Source organism: Pectinophora gossypiella, chromosome 6, assembly GCF_024362695.1.
Source record: "Pectinophora gossypiella chromosome 6, ilPecGoss1.1, whole genome shotgun sequence".
Lineage (NCBI taxonomy): Eukaryota > Metazoa > Arthropoda > Insecta > Lepidoptera > Gelechiidae > Pectinophora > Pectinophora gossypiella.
This window is the reverse complement of record NC_065409.1, coordinates 9,482,411-9,501,358: the sequence shown is the minus strand read 5'-3', so window position 1 is coordinate 9,501,358 and position 18,948 is coordinate 9,482,411. Positions and strand designations below refer to the sequence as shown.

The 18,948-nt window shown below is 36.1% G+C and overlaps 1 protein-coding gene across 1 annotated transcript; it reads right to left on the bottom strand.

The window, feature by feature from the left end:
- Positions 1 to 5: 5 nt before the first annotated feature.
- LOC126367419 (sodium- and chloride-dependent GABA transporter ine-like) lies at positions 6 to 16,659 on the bottom strand. The gene is made up of 9 exons (XM_050010920.1): positions 16,102 to 16,659; positions 9,895 to 10,088; positions 6,160 to 6,294; positions 4,418 to 4,631; positions 3,403 to 3,899; positions 3,202 to 3,314; positions 2,844 to 3,123; positions 1,957 to 2,189; positions 6 to 1,544 (listed from the first exon to the last, which is right to left on the bottom strand). Exons 1-9 carry the CDS (start codon positions 16,506 to 16,508, stop codon positions 1,434 to 1,436), a joined length of 2,184 nt encoding a protein of 727 aa, XP_049866877.1. The 5' UTR covers positions 16,509 to 16,659; the 3' UTR covers positions 6 to 1,433.
- Positions 16,660 to 18,948: the final 2,289 nt, after the last annotated feature.

Genomic DNA, 18,948 nt, shown 5'->3' with positions numbered 1-18,948 from the left:
ATAGATTTGTTTCCTTTGTGTACTTATTTAATTCTTATAATTCTAGTAGTGACAGTAGTCAATTATGTATTTACAATTCAAATATTTACATAATTTAGATTTATTCATCATTGTTATAATAGATATGGTATGGAGATATTGTACTTTGTATATTATTTAACATCAGTGTAATATTTGATTGAGTAGTTATATCAGTAGTTTGTTTTATTACATTTTGTTCTTGTGAGGAGTGGGTGCATATTCTTTACACTTTTGCCTACCCCTTTGGGGATACAGGCGTGATGCAGTTATGTTTCTTACACTAAACACTTCAAATGGTAATTTCTAAGAATAAATACTTATTCAACTTATCACTTACACTTAAAAGTAGTTCCTACTGGAATGTCTTTCATCACAAGTTGTGGTTTTGGAAACTGTATAAATAGGCTTATTACATAAGCAATAGAATATTTTAACATATTGAATATTGAGGATTAAAAACAAAATGATTTTGATCAGTAGATATTTGGGGATAGATACCCAATTTAAAGCTAACTTATACACTGTTATCTTATCAATGCAAAACTGAGCCCTTTTAGTTGAATGTTAGTAGGCTGGCCCGCAAATCATATCAGAATGAACACAATGATAGCCATCAGATATGTCGAGATACATACATCGTCACTAACAGTCTCGCAATATAACTTTGGAATGTCAACATTAAAACTAAGTGTTTTCAGTTACAATAAATATTCGAATTTGATGATATGCCTATAATAACATGGTAACCGCGTGGTAAACCTGCGAAGGTTTCGATAGTTTCGTGACCTTGGGGGTTAAAAAGGCCACATCAAAGCAATTCATCTAAAAAAGCAATATTGCTATTTGACATTTGTGTACATTTATATGCGCAAATGTCAAATTGCTTTTGCTTTTTAACCCCTCTTGGGCCATTAAGAGCACGTAGGTAGGTAGATTCGTATCGTACACGGTATTTATATTAAATCTGTACCTCAATAACCACTCAAAATCGAAAAGATGCGCGATTTATTAGTTACGTATCAGACACAGGATTATTTAAAACGCGTACCTATGTGTTTTTACCCGCTAAGTGTGTCATTGTTTATTAACACGTAAATTCCTTATAAATGCTTGTTATCTGTGTGTAATCTACATAATGAGTGATCGGCGTGAAGTTGTCCGAGTCACACCTTAGCCGCCTGCGCACATTTACAACTCGAGTACGAAGAAAACTGTGTCACCATTACATGATTATGATTTTAGGTCGAGTGCGATCTCCGCCTCAGTGTAAATTAATGATAATAATGATGGTACAACGTCTTGTTCTATTATCTTATTGTCTTATTTATTATTGATATCGTTAAAGTAGGTAGAGTACTTGTCGTGTCTCACACGACTTGTATTTGTTTCACCAATGACCTAAACTGTATGGACTAGTTGATCGTCACTTTATCTTCAGGAGGATCAGACTCGGAACAGCAAATGTCACAACCACTAATACCACATTCACATATCGATGCCGGGCGTATGGAATGACGTAGTCTCTGAAAAAAGAAATAACATTGCATATTTATCTTATCGATGTACATATTTATCTCGAAACATAAAATATTTACAATGCAAGTTAAGGTTGAGGCGGCTGATTGAGGAAGCGGAAGGTCTGCGCGATATAGTAGAATGTTACCGTCCTCGGGAATACTCGACTCGTGTGACTCTATATGATTGATGTGGGACTTAGACAGTGAAATATCACGGTTGCAGATAATAGGTATTTTATGTAACGCTTTTAGCTCACAAAATTAGAACACACATGGAACTCATCATCGAACTGAAGCGTTTCTATTTTTAAAAATAGGTAACTTGTTGAAACTTATTATTATGAATGATAATTTAAAATTCGAATACTCGAATGAATAGTCATACTTAATTATGTATCTGGCGTAATAAATAACTCACCTCTCCCAAGGTTTTCCCGGGGGAACTAATAATAACGACGACCGCATACACTGGTATGCAAAGTAGGGAGAGTGATGCTATAATCCAACCGAGGACCTGTGCCCAGGCTGGGTAAACATATTGGCGGTAAGTTGGTGGCGTGTAGTCCACCAGGCTTGCCACCCACAGCGCCAGCAGCAGCGCCGGCGCCGCTATCAGCCAACACACTCGAAAGTACAGCGACGGGTAACGACCTGAAACATTTGTAACTCTTTTATCCTCATAAACCGGAGTCTAAATATTTGCACAACCAGACAAACATTGGCATATTTTACGTCAACTCGAGAGATTATAATATATTAATATTGTTGACGGACTTGTCATTTTATTGCTTAGTAACTAGTTAAAACTGGTATACCGACTGTATATAAGTACTTATATTATTTGTGAATAGTACACAATATGTCACGATTAAGCGGAAATGTTTTTACAATATAATAACCTCGAAATAACAAGTGTATCAAGCAAGCTATTCATAACAATGACGAATATTGTCATTACACTACTTTAAAAATGCTGGATTGGCTAATAAGCCAGTCTATCATTGTACGAGAGGATTATATTGAATCATCCACTGTGTTTCATGGTATAGAAACGAAAGTATATTTTCTCGTATTCGGAGAATATTAGCAGTGACGTCTTTTCGGAAACGCAATGACAAAATTAGGTCCAGACAGGTCAAAGACTTCAACTCCGGAGGGGATTCAGCGTGGGTCGGAAACTGGGCTACAAATCCTATTATTAGCGTGCCCACTGTCTTGCAAGTGTCGCAACATTTTTCCGTTGCAGACATCAATTTATTTAAAACAACGAAAGCGGTTACGTAAGTAGAAAAACTAAATGCATACCAGTCATTTGTTTGATATTTCGAGATAGTCTGCCGACGCCATAGAACCAGGCTATGGCGACTACTTCGAAGAATGCGAGGTATGTGATGCTCAGAGAAGCAGCATAGTAATCCATGAGTTGGAACAAGAATATGCCGCTCTGTATTATGTGCGGTAGACCCCACACCAAAGACACGGCACAAACTAACAGCACCAGCAACTCATGGTATACGAGCCGCTTGCGTATCATGTCAGGGAATCCGTCTTGTATTGACGTAACCACTACTTCAACAATCGCGAACTGAAACAACACAAATTGGTCAAATAATGTCGTATGTTGACAACAAAGACTTATTAAGATAAATATTAGAATATTCACCTGACTGTTAAGTCCAAGACAAAGGAACATGAAGAAAAATAATACGGCCCATAACTGTGATGCCGGCATTTTTGCAATAGCCTGAGGATACACGACGAACAGCAAACCTGGACCTGGAAACAGGGAGAATACATTTAGATAATGACAAAACATAGACATGAAGATAAAGTTTATTTAAGACATTATATCTAAGATACTTACTATCAGCGATGACGTCTTTCACTGATGTGTTTTGTTCGAATGCAATGTTTCCGATAGTGGCGAAGGTGAATATTCCGACGATGAGGCTGGTGACGGCGTTCACCAGCGACACGGCCAGCGTGTCGTGCAGGAAGTTGTTGTCGAAGCGATTGTACGAGGCGAACATTATCATGGATCCGAACGCGATGCCGATCGAGTTGAAGATCTGTGACGCCGCGTTCACCCAGGGCCTCGATTGCTTTAACAGTTCCCAATCCGGCTTGAAGAAAAATCTTAAGCCTACGTCGGCACCTTCCAGCGTCAGTGATCGGCCCAAGAATACAATGATCAGCAGGAAGGGAAGTGTAGTGGTGATGTAGCGGACTTTGGCGGAAGATTTGATACTTTTCCATAGGGCGAAGTAGACTAACACCCAAGCACAGACCAAGCAAGCTGCCAGCTCCCACCGCATGCCACCGGGGAACTCAATACCATCACTCATGCTCAGAACCTTCTTCCTGCAAATACATAATTCATACTTAGTATTCTGCTGCGTGAACTCTACGTATATGTTTATATCGAGATACAACAACGTAAATTACTTAGTTTTATTACAGACATTATAATGAAGTTAATTAACTATAAAATAGGGATCGTCTTTTATACTGTGCGTTGTTGATTACTGATTAGTAAAATAATAATTAAACTATAGTGTACAAACAATAAAAAATAATAACCTTCTATTAATCTGACGTATCTATAACATCCTGTCCGGACGCGTGGACAGTGAGGTAATAGATATATTCAAACCGGAAGCGACTAAATATTAAGATTGTTCGTGTGTGATTGTTAATATGACGTAAAACGCATCAACCAGGATGTGTTATCTTCATGATTCTACCTGGATACATTCAACTTTTACATTGGTATGCTCTTTATATTTATACGAGCTGGCTTATTAGAGGATTACGGTAGAGTTTTTGCGTAGCAGACGTAAAGGGTATTGCTTGGGCGTGTAACAAAAATCAAACCTTACTCGAAGAACTGTTCCGTAGGTGTCTGGGAGCCGTTGGGCTTGGTGTGGTTGTGGTAGGGCACCCAGCATTGCGGCGTGTTCCACCGATTGGCACAGCTCGCCCAGGGTACTTCGGACTTGAACGACGTGAAGAAATAGTAAATTGCCCACGCGATGATTGCGGCATAGTAGGTGGACATTAAAAACGAGATCACCACGCTTGCGAGGCCGGCGCCTGGAACGGGAAACGTTATGGTTAAAGTTGCATTCACTTTTCATTAGCATTACCATAAATACCTATAACTTGCTATCAACAGTCGTTTAAAAATATGTAATCTACCACCCATTAGTTTAGGGTTCAGTATCGAGGATGTAGAACCCCGAAATTATTTCAGTATTTGCGGTGTTGACATCATAGTACAGTTTGCCGCCGTCATTTTTGAATTTTAAGTAACAAAAAATAATCAAAAATAGCCCGGTCCGTAGAATGCTTGAATATCAATTTGAGGTCGCAGATTCAAATCCCAGTATAGGCCTAAACTTGTTTTCAAATTCATGTTTGGATCATAAATAATTATAACGGTGAAGGAAAACATCGTGAAATGTATTTCGGAGGTTTGTGACCTAACCTATATTGGGCTGGTTTTCCTTTCGCGGGTTGGAAGATCAGGCAGGCAGTCGCTTTTGTAAAAAACCGGACCTCTCAAATCTTCAGGTTAGGTTAGCGGACCCCGTGAAAAACGGGATAACAGGAGATGATGAAAATGTTCGAAAATTGTCTTTTATTTGTTTTTATTCCACAGATTGTGCTCTAATAAGAATAGAATGTTGGTAATGAATTACAATTGACATTCCAACTGGTGTTTATGTAGGTAATGTTATTTTCCTTATACAGCCATTATACGTAAATTAGCTTAGGAATACCTAGGATTTCCTATTGTTTAATAGTTGATGTATATACACAAGATGGCGAGTTAGGGTAGGCAGAGACTAGGGAATCCCATGAACCACGAACCTGACACACCTCTTGTGTTTCTTCAGGCATGCTTTTCGGCTTAAAGTACTCTTGACCTGGGGGGTTAATCGAAATCGAAGCAATTCATCTAAGAAAGCAATACTGCTATTTGACATTTGTTTGCATTGCGCACATACTTTTATCTGCTCAAATATCAAATTGGAATATTGCTTTTTAGATAAATTACTTCGATGTGGCCATTTTAACCCCCCTGGCCTTTCTTTAAAACATCCTGAATTTTGGACGCGTTCGCCTAGTCCTTCCTCTTCTGACTCTACAACTTGCAACTTGTAAGTCAAGTTATTCATTCATTCTCTCTACATGTCCGAACCGTCTAAGTAACCCCTTCTCAATTCTCGTCACAAAATTTTCTTTCACACCAATACACTCCCTTACCACACTATTCCTTGTGTCAATCGGAGGGGGTATGGAGCATTCTTCAGTACGCGGCTTCACCGTGGGTATGATTCCTTCTTCAATTGATGTAAATAATAATAATTTTATATCTACCGTATTAAAGGGAAGGAAAATTATAGAGTCGGCTTCCTACCGCCGTATTAATGTTAAGTTTCTACAAAAAATACTTTGTCAGTAGTATGTTCTGCAGCAAGTGTAAGTAGGTACTTAATTTCGTAAGTTAATTGCCTTGTTAATTTATTAAAATAAATGTTTTAAAAGTAACCCCAATATTATAGGTATGTCTTATAATATGTGTGTGAAAATCCTCATTACGCAAATGTTGTCTTACCTTTAAAGAGTGGACATATTTGCGAAAGCGCCCCTATGGGCCCGTGTGCCGTGTACTGGCCCACCGCCAATTCCATGAACAGCATGGGCACGCCGCATACTAAGAGTATTATGAAGTACGGTATGAGGAAAGCACCTGCAACAAACGAAACAATACAATTATTTTACTACTTCAGGTATGTATGGTGCGATAAAAGTGCAACCTACGACGTTAGTTATGCTGTTCGTTATTTTACTTCTGTTGTAATGTGTAAGCGAGATAAGCTTTGCTTGCAGGCTCGGGATTAGAGAATGCGGAGACGATGCTGAACTGTTCAATAATCAGAACGAATCCTAATGAGTACCAATTACATGTAGTTGGACAGCATTTTGCCTTAACAGTATCCTTGATATCAACAAATTGACCTACAGGAACCGCCGTAATTAACCTACTCGTTGGCTCAAAACTGCTCGCTAATTTAGCTATTGTCGTTTGTCTGTCTAGACGTAGTTTTCCTAGAAATTCACCACAAGAATATATTTAGTTCTGCTGCCATTTTCTTGTGTTTCTGATTGCTTATCTCACTTCACGTTATTCATACACGCCGACATCTTACTGCAGTTATACAGGAAGTCAATATCGCGCCGTAGGTATCTACTAAGTATCAATACGTGTATACGTCAGGTGACTAACTACTTATCTTATTTTACTACACAACTACTACTTAGTAAGAATACATTGATACTATAAATCGCCCGATAATGTTAATTTCTGATAATTGTATGATTAATCCATTTGTATTCTAAGATCCACATGAACTACTGTTCATTCGAAAGTTTTTCAGAAGTTCTTTGCTTCGTCAATTACAGTGAATTATTATAAGGCTCAACATTTTTCCTATAATTGGCATTTTACACAATTTAAGTCTTTATCAATATAATGAAACTATTTAAACAAATGATTCGCAGTAGGTATGTGTACAATGAGATGTTTTGTATATGCAAGTAAGACATCATTACCCAACCAACTATGGGAGCAGTAAATCATTTGATATCTCTAGTGGTCGTGTGTGAGTAGTTAAGTATCAGTTTACTGAAGGCATCAGCTGTAATTCACACCGATTTGTAGTGTTGTCGGTTTGTATTGGTGCCTCAGTGAGAAGTAGCGTGTGTTAGCGCGTGGAGACACAAACATCCCGGCGGCGCACGATTTCACACACTGTTATTGTCAATAATATTTAAAATAAATAGATTTTTATTTTTATTTCCATCATATCATTCTCTATCTGGACGTACCTAGATAACAGCTACAATACATGACGCTTGATTAAAATGATGACGCCTTCAGTTTTCATTCGTACAGCTGATAATCTTTTGTCGACTTAAAACATTAGCTTCATTGAAAATTTCGAGTGTTTAAACACGATGGCACTTCGACAGAAACAATTCTATTTTTCTAATTTAATTTATTTTAAGTTTGCATTTAATTCAATCAACTGTATATTAGTTTTGTTCTTTTCTCCTTGCTCCTATTTTAGTCGAGTTTATTTGCATGTTACTCGTAAAAATTGTAAGATAGGTACTCATCGACATAGATATATGTATAAGTAGGTAGTAGAATTTCGTGCATTACTAATTCTACTAAGTATGATGTTAAACGGCAAACGCGTCGGATGATATCCTCCTGAGTGTCGCATGGCCACGCCGGACACGATCCTATTGTCACCTTAATGAGTGAATTGACACTGACCAAGAGGACAACTTATTAGCGCTAATACTTACCAAGTGCGTAGTGGCTTGCAAAAATAAGTTTTCTCATTGAAATTGAACACAAATATATACATAGGCTTTATCGTTTACCAAGAATCCGCCATAAAACGAATGTTGGTCACGATTTTATCTAGGAAATTCTAAGGCGTGACAGTTTAGTGTGTAATTGTAGATCGTAACATGTTTTTTGTCAAATGTCTCATATTATCTTAGGTAGTCTTTGTACTGTTTAATACATTTTAGTTTTGTCATTTTTTAAAATACGTACTCAATACTCAATTATTTATTGCATTCCATGTAGTATAATGGGATGTTACATAGGCATAGGAACTAAAACATGGACCCTGTAGGGCACAGCAACGTTGAAGGGAAGAGAGGAAGTGTGTATTACAATCAAAACTTATCATTTAAAAATTCGTCTATAGTATAATAACTCCGTTTAATTAGCATTGTTTTTAGATTTTTATCAAGAAATTAGTTTTAGTTTCATCTTTTAAGTACTTTGGGAGCTTCACTACATAGTATAAAACAAAGTCGCTTTTTCTGTCCCTATATCCATATGTACGCTTAAATGTTTAAAACTACGCAACGGATTTTGATGCGGTTTTTTTTAATAGATAGACTGATTCAAGAGGAAGGTTTATATGTATAATAACATCTATTAAATAGTGGAGAAATACTGTTATTTTTGATGTGATGTCGTAAATAATTTCATTTTTTCCTCAGCATTGCACCCGATAGTCGCTAGTATTACCTATATATTTTACACACAGTATTTTTGGTTTGTTTTCAAGGGACTCTATTTATGTCTTATAGGTCTATCTGTACCAAACCGCTGGAGTGACGGTGACAAATGAAGTGCCGAGAGATGCACGTGACACTCGACTCGTTCGTGATAGAAGCTATATTTAGGTATGCTCGATTAAAGCAAATAAAGTTGGAAAGACAATAGACATAAAACCACAATTTAAGCATGAATAATGAGAAATAAAGCAAAAGGTCTGTTCTGTAGGTATCTACTTCATATAAACTGGCATTTTGTTTTCTGTTTGATTTGATAAAAATCCGAACAATTAGAGTTTAGCGGATAAGTGTACATATTATAATGCTAACATACCTATCTATGCCTTTTTTGCTCTAAATATCATACAGTGTCCATTTGTTATAGATCATAGATTGTTCAGATTCTTGTCTAAGCCTGCATTTTAGTAGAATGTATTTATGTTGTAAATCTGAATTGAATGAATATCTGGGGGTTAAAATGGCCACATCGAAACAATCAATATTGTTTAAGAAAGCAATATTGCTATTTGTCATTTTTTTGTATTGCGCACTTACTTTTATATGCGCAAATGTCAAATTGCAATATTGCTTTCTTAGATGAATTGCTTCGATGTGGCCATTTTAACCCCCCTGATAAACGTTACTTTAAGATGAATGTAATATATAGGTACACTCTAGCATATTATTAGCTATATTGCTGTTAAGTAAAACGAAAGCATAAAATTTGATTTGCGATAGTTTACATAACCCATTTCTCGTCAATTTTGTCAAGCGTTTAGTCAAGTATCGAATAATAGTATTGCACTAGTTCTTGAAGTACTGATTTCAACAGCGGCCATTTGATAGATAACATTTAACCTCGAATGAATAGCTGTCCGGTCTGGAATTTAATAGAAACTAAAAGAGAACAAAATAAACAATGGTTGGAGTGTCATTTTTACATTGTATTTATCCCGGAAGCGTTGATTATGCACGTTAAACAGAAATTTTTCAATTTGTCAAATTTTATGGGTGGCGATAAGAAATGCCTTGAATCGCGAGTCCGGATCACTAAGTGAAAACTAGTTATCACATCCTTTTATGCAGGAAGACGTTACTGCCTGTCCCCATTATATGTACATCTCTTACGACACAGGAAGAGCGGGAGCGGTACTATTACATCCTGACCTTACGAGGTCAACGATTTTAAGGTTGAATAACTTACCTCCACCGCTTTTATAGCACAAGTATGGGAAGCGCCATACATTGCCGAGGCCCACTGAGTAACCGACGCAAGCCAGCACGAACTGGATTTTATTCGCCCAAAAGGGTCTCCTAGGCTTGAGGTGCTCGGTCTCTGCATCTTCTTCCTCTTCATCACAATCACTGTCATGCGATGCCGTGTCCTCATCAGGCGGCCTGCACAGACAAACAATACTTACGTTAAAAGGGGTACATTTGTCACACTTTACCTTACACATTAAAGCTGTTTTAAAACGAGACATCATCAGCTAATCATTAGGTTATGCGTCATTTTAAGGCTAGCGTTATTCAGCCATTTTTCTTTGTCAATGACTATTTAAGTATATACCTACCAATTTTTCACATACAATTGCTTTCTTTATTATTCACCTGTAGTTTTTATAAGTAACCACATTAAGCAAAAATGGTTATTTATTTATGACGAGTAGGTATTACTCCAATTAAAGTAAATATTTGCAAATAAAAAAATATTTCACTCATATGTAACGTGTCTGAGATAATAAGTAGACACTCTGTTAAGTTTTAAACGGGGTGACATGTTTACAAAATAAATACAATACTAAAATACATTAAGCAGATAACACAATCTATAATAGAGTTGTCGCCGACTGGGCGGTAAGGTCAAGACACTGCATTTTACACTTTGTTGTTTAACTATAGAGATCCATGGCTTCGAAGAAAAACTTACATTGTTTCACGCTATTTTTTATACTAGGAATGTCGTAGAAATTGACAAGGGCACAAGTTCTGTCAAATGTTGGTCTTAATGTGGTCGCTTTACTCGATACTTTCAGTTTATCATTAATTAGACACTAATGCCAAAAGTGGTGGAATTATAAACATTATAGCTCGTGTGACTATGTACGCTTCGAAAGTTATTTAATGATAAAATTTCCATGCATTTAGCCTTGACATAGCTAGGCAACATCGCTGTTTGGATTAAAGATGGATGATCCTAGAATGATGGCAATGACGACATAAAGCTTAAAGGCTTTTACTCACTTAATTACGTCGACAAACGATTAACGATCAGGTGATTAGACTGAAAACCTTGATAGGTACCTATCTTAAGATATATTTAAGAAACAAACACACGGCATACCTTCAATTTTAGGGGGAAAAACAGATTAATTTATCATATTCACTTCCATTGTACTGTGTTAAATTGACAAAGTTTTGAAGCTGTATCATCGGTGAAGTATTTTTTTTTATGAAAGGAAATGTTGAGATAGTCTACAGATAAAAAACGATAAATCATCCATGAAAAATGCTATAAATAAATCTATGTGAGCTAAAATCAATGTTATAATTTAAGTCTTTCATGAAAAACACTTAATTATTCGAAAGTAAATTCTACAATTTGGATAAAGTTTTGGAAAAAAGGTTTCGCTCTAGAATTTTAAATCATATTGTACAGTCGTGAGCAATATAATGTACCCACTTTAGGACTCTGTCGCACTAACATATTTGACATTTAGTAAGACTTACAGTACAATTTGTCAGAAAAGTTAATTTGACATGGTACCAAAGTGTATACATATTAATGCTCGTGACCGTACGCGGTACAAAATCAATTATCCATTAATAACCGACTGAATTCGTGTTTTAAAAATACTTATGCCAATAAGCATTTATCTCTAAGCGATTGGTGACAATTTTAAGAACAATAATCCGGCTGTCAGCGTGTAAGTGTGTAAACGTATTTTAAAATAATTTATCAAGTAGGCGAGCGATAAGACGCGCACGATCAATTGTAACAATGTTGCGTGAGATACGTGGCACTAGATAGAGTTGCAGTCTTATCTCCTACTGGACTTGAAGGTCTACTTTCGTACTCCCCTACGTTAATCCTCATAAGATTTTCTCAACAAGTTCACTGTCACAGCTGACGTCTCGTAAATTTTCTTCCCATGTCATGACTGCAGAGGTTGCGTTATCAGCGTGATATAAAAGATTATAGTACTTTTGATAACTAGCAAGTTTTGAGGTCATAAATTATCGTTCTATCGGATTTTTTATCGGAAATTTCGGTTTTGAATAGGGACATACTCGGTAAATCTTTAGCCCTAAAACGGCAAAACCTGTATTCAAACAAAGGTATACCGTTTTCCGTTTAAAACATAGGTACATTAGACAAAACATAATTACATAACATTTGAAAAGTCTAAGAATGTTTATTTAGTTTTAGGAACATTTTCTTTCTCTAAACTTATTAAGATGGTAATGCATCCAGATCAAAACTCTATTACCTTTCCACTTATTGTGCTGCGGTAGCTCTAGGTCTGTTGTGGTTGTGACAAACAGCATTTTTTGTTAATAAAAACAGATAAGCTCTATTCGTACATATAATAACGGTTTATTAAGTTTAGTTGTTGGAACAAAAACAATGTAATCTCTGTGGGATCACAGGGATACAATCAAATAAAACAAAACAAGGCTTGATAACTTGAAAAAAGAGGTAAATACGTTTAAAAAAAATTGTGAGATTGTTATTTCATTTCATTACAGTTGTCAATGGTAGTAACAAATCAAATGATTTCGACATGCGTTGACCATACAATTTACGCGTTGCTACAATACGTTTATTGATTGACATAAATATTACCGAAACAATTTATACGTTTTAATAATGCCGAGGACACGATAGACTTTAGGAATAAGTAGTTTGAATGGATGGAATTATTAACACAACGATGAAGGAAATTGGCTTTTAAACGGACAAGACTGAAGCTAAAATGGTCTTTTCCGCAGTTAACATCCTGATTTAGTAGAGGGAGTATATTAATGTTCGTCGGAACCGCCGGAGATGCAGTCAACTGGTGTACCCGCGTTTAGCAATGATGAAAAACACACTGCGAATACATGGCGGGGTGACAACACAGAAAACGTTTAATTAGCTACGTCGGGGTTATTTATAATCGTTCAGTAATGTATTCGAGACAAGGATAGAGCAGGTGAAGATAAGAAATGAAAATTTTCTGAGTTATTTCTTATATTTTAACCGATTTTTAAAGAAATAACAAATGGGTAAAAAAATACAAGTTCTACAAATATTCCCATTCCCAAAGTAAATAAGTACAAATTCTCCATAATTATACTATACCTACAATAAGAAGAAATGTTCTATAACAACGCTATCGTAACATTTCGCATTAGAAGTTGATACTCTTATATGTAACCGATTTCAAAAGAAATAACAAATGGGTAAAAAAAATACATGTTCTACAAATATTCCTATTCTCAAAGTAAATAAGTACAAATTCTCCATAATTATACTATACCTACAATAAGAAGAAATGTTCTATAACAACGCTTTCGTAACATTTCGCATTAGAAGTTCATACTCTTATATTTAACCGACTTCAAAAGAAATAACAAATGGGTAAAAAAAATACAAGTTCTACAAATATTCCCATTTCCAAAGTAAATAAGTACAGATTCTCCATAATTATACTATATCTACAATAAGAGGAAATGTTGTATAACAACGCTATCGTAACATTTCGCATTAGAAGTTGATACTCTTATATTTAACCGATTTCAAAAGAAATAACAAATGGGTAAAAAAATACAAGTTCTACAAATATTCCCATTTCCAAAGTAAATAAGTACAGATTCTCCATAATTTTACTATATCTACAATAAGAGGAAATGTTGTATAACAACGCTATCGTAACATTTCGCATTAGAAGTTGATACTCTTATATTTAACCGATTTCAAAAGAAATAACAAATGGGTAAAAAATACAAGTTCTACAAATATTCCCATTTCCAAAGTAAATAAGTACAGATTCTCCATAATTATACTATATCTACAATAAGAAGAAATGTTCTATAACAACGCTATCGTAACATTTCGCATTAGAAGTTGATACTCTTACTCAAATTGAAATTGAATACAATCATCTGTACTTATTTGTCATGGTTATTTAATTAACGAATTAACATTTTATTGATTGCGTGAAACAATGTATATTATGCACACTCAATTATATTTTTCTGATTTCGTTCTATTAGATTGTTTTTTATGATTCGTCTGCGTCACTTTTTTTTATTGCACGACTTGCATACATTGATAACGTGATGTATTGCTTTCAGTTTTGGTTTCAGTAATTTATCATTGATACTGAGATATGTTTAAATCCCAGAGATGATGGCTGCTACTAGCTTAGCCACCATTGGTTTCGAGGTAATCATCATTCATCATACGATAGCGCATTATAGAGAGGTTCGATCCCGTATAATCTGCTGAGTGACACTTCACTACCATTTTAAAGTCGAATTGTTTCCGGTTATTTTTATTATGTCGGCAGTATTTTGCAGGTGGGTTTGCGAATCTCTACATGTGACTGTTTTTAGTCGTTCTTATAAATTTTGTCTACTTACTTTATATTTTATGAGGGGGGGAGGGAGGGAGTAGAATGTTACATACATAAATATTTTGAACAGAAATGAATATAAGAATAATTTGAATTTTTTGGATGAAGTATACGTAATATATAAAGCAAATAATAATTGGAGATGTCCTTAGAAAAGGTTTAGTACAATCTGTTCTGAACCGGCGTGCGTGTATGAAGCGATTGATGAATGTGGAGGAAGCAAGAGAAGTGTGTCAGGATCGCTGCAAATGGAATTCTATAGTCCGCTTGCTGTATATATGTATGAAGCAAATGTGTTTAATAAAAACAACAGAAACTCTATAATATATTACAACATAACGCATAATATAGCATCATGCCATCAAGAGCCACGCTCTTGTCGGTGTAGCATTCGTCTCCATGCTACTTTTTAGGGAAAAATAGGGCAGTGGTTTCTCTCTTGCCTTTTGTCCCGCAGTCTGACGCGAGTGCGATGGCGCCCAGAGTAGTCTATTTCAAAGCCATACCCCCGAAGAGGTAGACAGATTTATATGGTACACCCACTCCTTGCCTGCTATCATCATTATCATTTCCGTAGCGTTATCCCGTTTTTCACAGGGTCCGCTTACCTAACCTGAAGATTTGACATGACCGGCCCGCCGGCCGGCCGGGGGGTGACTCCTTGCCTGCTATGTTTAATAATATTATTATGTTACTCATATATGTATATGAGAATCACGGTATTTTAAATGTTGTTGCGGTCTATTTGATGAATAATAATGTTGTATAAGTAATATATCATTATATAATTCATCAATATTAATCAACAATACAATCAATTGTGTTCACGTTATCGCGAATATAGGTGTTTCATTATTGTACAAGTTCCTTTGTGGTAAGTACTTAAGAAATTACCATATTTTAACCATCTTTCAAATTATACGAGTAGGTATTTCGTGAAGCGCGGGAGAATTACAAATGAAAGTAAAGTATGCACCTAACTGTAAAAATCACTTTCATTTTGCCAAAATATTCATGTTTGATTGATGTTAATGTGGCATACCTATAACACTCATTTATAATTAAAACCAAACAAGTAAATTGAATAACTATGACCAACTCAATGGATACTTGATTAACAAAAAAAGTTAATTTCATGTTTATCTGACGATTCTGTCGTATGTACTACGGCTGGACATATTGCACTCATATTCTATTATCTTTGTGACTAGTAATGAGCATTATATGACATCTTTTATTGTGTTGAATTCCGGTATAATCAGGTGTGTTGATATCATCTCATGATCATAGCTGTTCAGGGTCGCAGCCTAAATAATACAGCTGCTATTCAGTTAATATTCACTTTTTGTGATTTTTATACATAAAGTGGCGTTATTTTTACAGGTAAATCAATTCTTGGTCATTGCTGGCAAACAGGGAAAAAACAACCCACTTATAGTTTATAAATGTAAGAGCATGAGGCAAAAAATTCTTAGGTTAGTTTAAGGTTAACATGTCTCTTTTTTATAGAAATAATCTTAAGAAAACAGTTTGTCGAAATCGTATGTAAGAATTTGGTAAGGTTATTGAGAATAAAACAATACCAAATATTACTATTTATTAGTACTTATACCAATGAAAGGTAAAGATTATGAGATTTTTCTACATAAACAGCCTTTGTTTTCACCTGGACCTTATACTTGTTATGAATACTTTGTGCTTTAAATGGATGAAGCATATAAAAGTAGATGACGGTTACGTCAATTGAATAATGACATCTAAGAGGATGTTTCACCCGCGGAAATACTCACGTAGGAGGACGTACTAGATGAAACAGTTCGGTGGGCGACGTAGGCACTCGCTTGATAACCATTTTGCGGCCATCCGTACAGCCCATCCCGATTGAAGCAAGGGAGCGTATAGAAGGAGCACCATAATGGTTGGTCCCACACTCGGAACCTTCAGGATTTGTGGCGATTTGGTCGTAGGGGCGAAGGCATCGCGCGGATGCTGCACCAGAAGCGGCACTCACGTCGCGAATTCTGTGTGTATCGGTGAAGCTCTTCACTTTTCGCATTTGCCCAGAGGGCGTTACGATCGGGGCTGGTGAGTGTAGGTCGAGAAGCTTTGCATGAGCACTGTCCGGGTCGTCATAGTGGTCCACGTGGATCGCCACGCTGGGCGCGGCGGCTTCTCTCGGGGCTTCGGTTTTATTCATACTATCACGTCACTGGGTCATATCGCGAAGAATGGAGTCGCGTGCGTCGCAGGCGACGCGCGACTGTGAAATAATGACGGCCGCGAGTCGCGCGCGAGGTCGGTTCGGCTGGCCGACCAACTGGTTCGTCAATCGCAAGCCGCAGCAATTGGTAAACAAAATGCGATCTGCTAGTCAGTAGTGGGGGGAGCACAGGAAGGGGGGAGGGTAAGGGGGCCGCGCATGCGCCGTGTAGGTATTGGTGTGCCGCGCTGCGCTAGCGCTTGTCTCAGGGTTATAACTTAATTGTTAAAGCGTGCACCTGATTTTGCTAGAAATTACTTTGTTGATTTATTTTGGCAAAAATTCATTAAAAATCTGTCAGAATTATTGAGAAATATATTGTATGATACATTTTCGAGTAATTCACTGTCCAGAGGCATGGCTTTTGTGTGCTTGAAAAGGTTTCTTAGTCTGTCTAACGATTATGATTAGAGACCTACATTAGCTAATAAAACATAATTTGAAAGTACACCTTAAATTCAGTCAGAAAAACGGTAGAAATTCTGGATATTGCCGCTCTTTAATTTTTTTTAAGCATAATTCATGTTCTGTGTAATAAAATTATGAATCATCTATGAAGATTTCGGTAAAAATAGGGAGCTATTAAAAGAAAACATTGTTTTTAAAGTGAAATTCTAATATTTCCGGGATCCTTTCGTGAAGATTTTGCATTTACATTTATTTAACAAAGCAAAAATATTCCCTGCTGGAATAGGAGAAAAACATCTCTAGAATGCGGCTCTCCTCATTTCACGACACCATGCCAAAAAGACGACAGAGACATTTAAAATTAAAAGCACCTAATCCCCATATAACTTAGCTAACTCGCTTTATTTACTTGGGCATTCATTTTACTAAGAAATGCAACTAACTTACTTTAAAATTTAATTTAAAAATACTAGGTTGTATAGAACTCGTCGTTCCTTTTCGAAGTATAATAGCAGGTATTTTTTGTTTTCTGAAAACTTAGACGCATTTAGCTGCCTTTGATTTTATAGACCTCATTACTCATTACATAATTAGCAGAGAGTAAATCCACGAAATGCTTCGTTACCAATTATTCGTTAAAAAGTATTTTTAACGAGACAGTAAATTCGAATATAAACCACATTCAAAACAGGCAAATACATGTATACAATACAATACGTAGATCTCCACAAATCGAGGTTGGAAATCAGAGGCACTGCTACGCATAATTGGATAGTTTCCTAGGTCAAAGATAAATGATGAACTTACTAAATAAAGACAGATCTAAATGCGACAAAAAACGGGTTCTTTTGCTATTTAATCTATATATGAATTTTAATAAAGAAACATGTAATAATAAGTGCGACATTTTGACACGTTTTTCTATGACGTCACAGGTTGCTTTTTCATACAAATTCCATAGTAATTTCGTGTTTTGAAGTTCAGAAAAAGTAACTGATTTGACTAGTTGAAAACACCCCTTTACTGTAGTTTTTTCAAAAGGGGAAGTTTTTATTCTTAATCTGTAGCCTGAATACTTTTATTTTATTTTTAAACAAATAAAATTTTCGCGGTTTTCTCCTGGCAGAGGCATTGGAATCATATAGGCTAGATTATATCAGTTGAAACTTACTTGATTAGTCCATATTTCTTGTCGGAAAATATTTTCGGAGCCATTGGTTTTTGATGTAGTCGGATTGAAGTTTCGTATCGTACTGAATTACATTATGTATCTAAGTTTAATTTCAGCCGTGCCCCTCACGATATTTGCTAATTTATAATTCGTTCCCTTTTCATTATCACATATTCAATTTGCACGTACATACCCACTCACGAATTGTCAACCTGTGCCGTCGTTGTAAATTACCATTAGTATAATTTTATTTGCAATATAATTCTGTTATTATTAACAGTGCTACATAAACTAGCTACTTAGCTTCTTCTTCTTTCTTATCGTGTGGGTTGTGAGGTGGAATACCAGCCTCATCAACCCTGGTGTCAGGGTTATTATTGAGCCGCCAAAGACCCCTGACATGGCTCATGTAACGATTACTCACTTACATCAGTAAGCAGTAACCGGGGCCAACGTCTTAACGTGCCTTCCGAAGCATGGATCATCTAACTTAGCTTATAGAGTACCTATGTCCTATATACATTTTTGAACGGGAAGGAAGGATATTAGAAATTCTAATATTTCCATATCAATTTGTTCAATGTTTTGAATATACAATTATATAAGGATACTTCAGGTAGGTATTAGTTTTTGTAACTTTATTACTAGGTAGGTACTTACGAGCAGCTCGGGGCCCAGGGGGGTTAAAATGGCCACATCGAAGCAATTCATCTAAGAAAGCAATATTGCTATTTGACATTTGTTTGCATTGCGCACTGTGCAATATTTTTTTTTAGATGAATTGCTTCGATGTGGCCA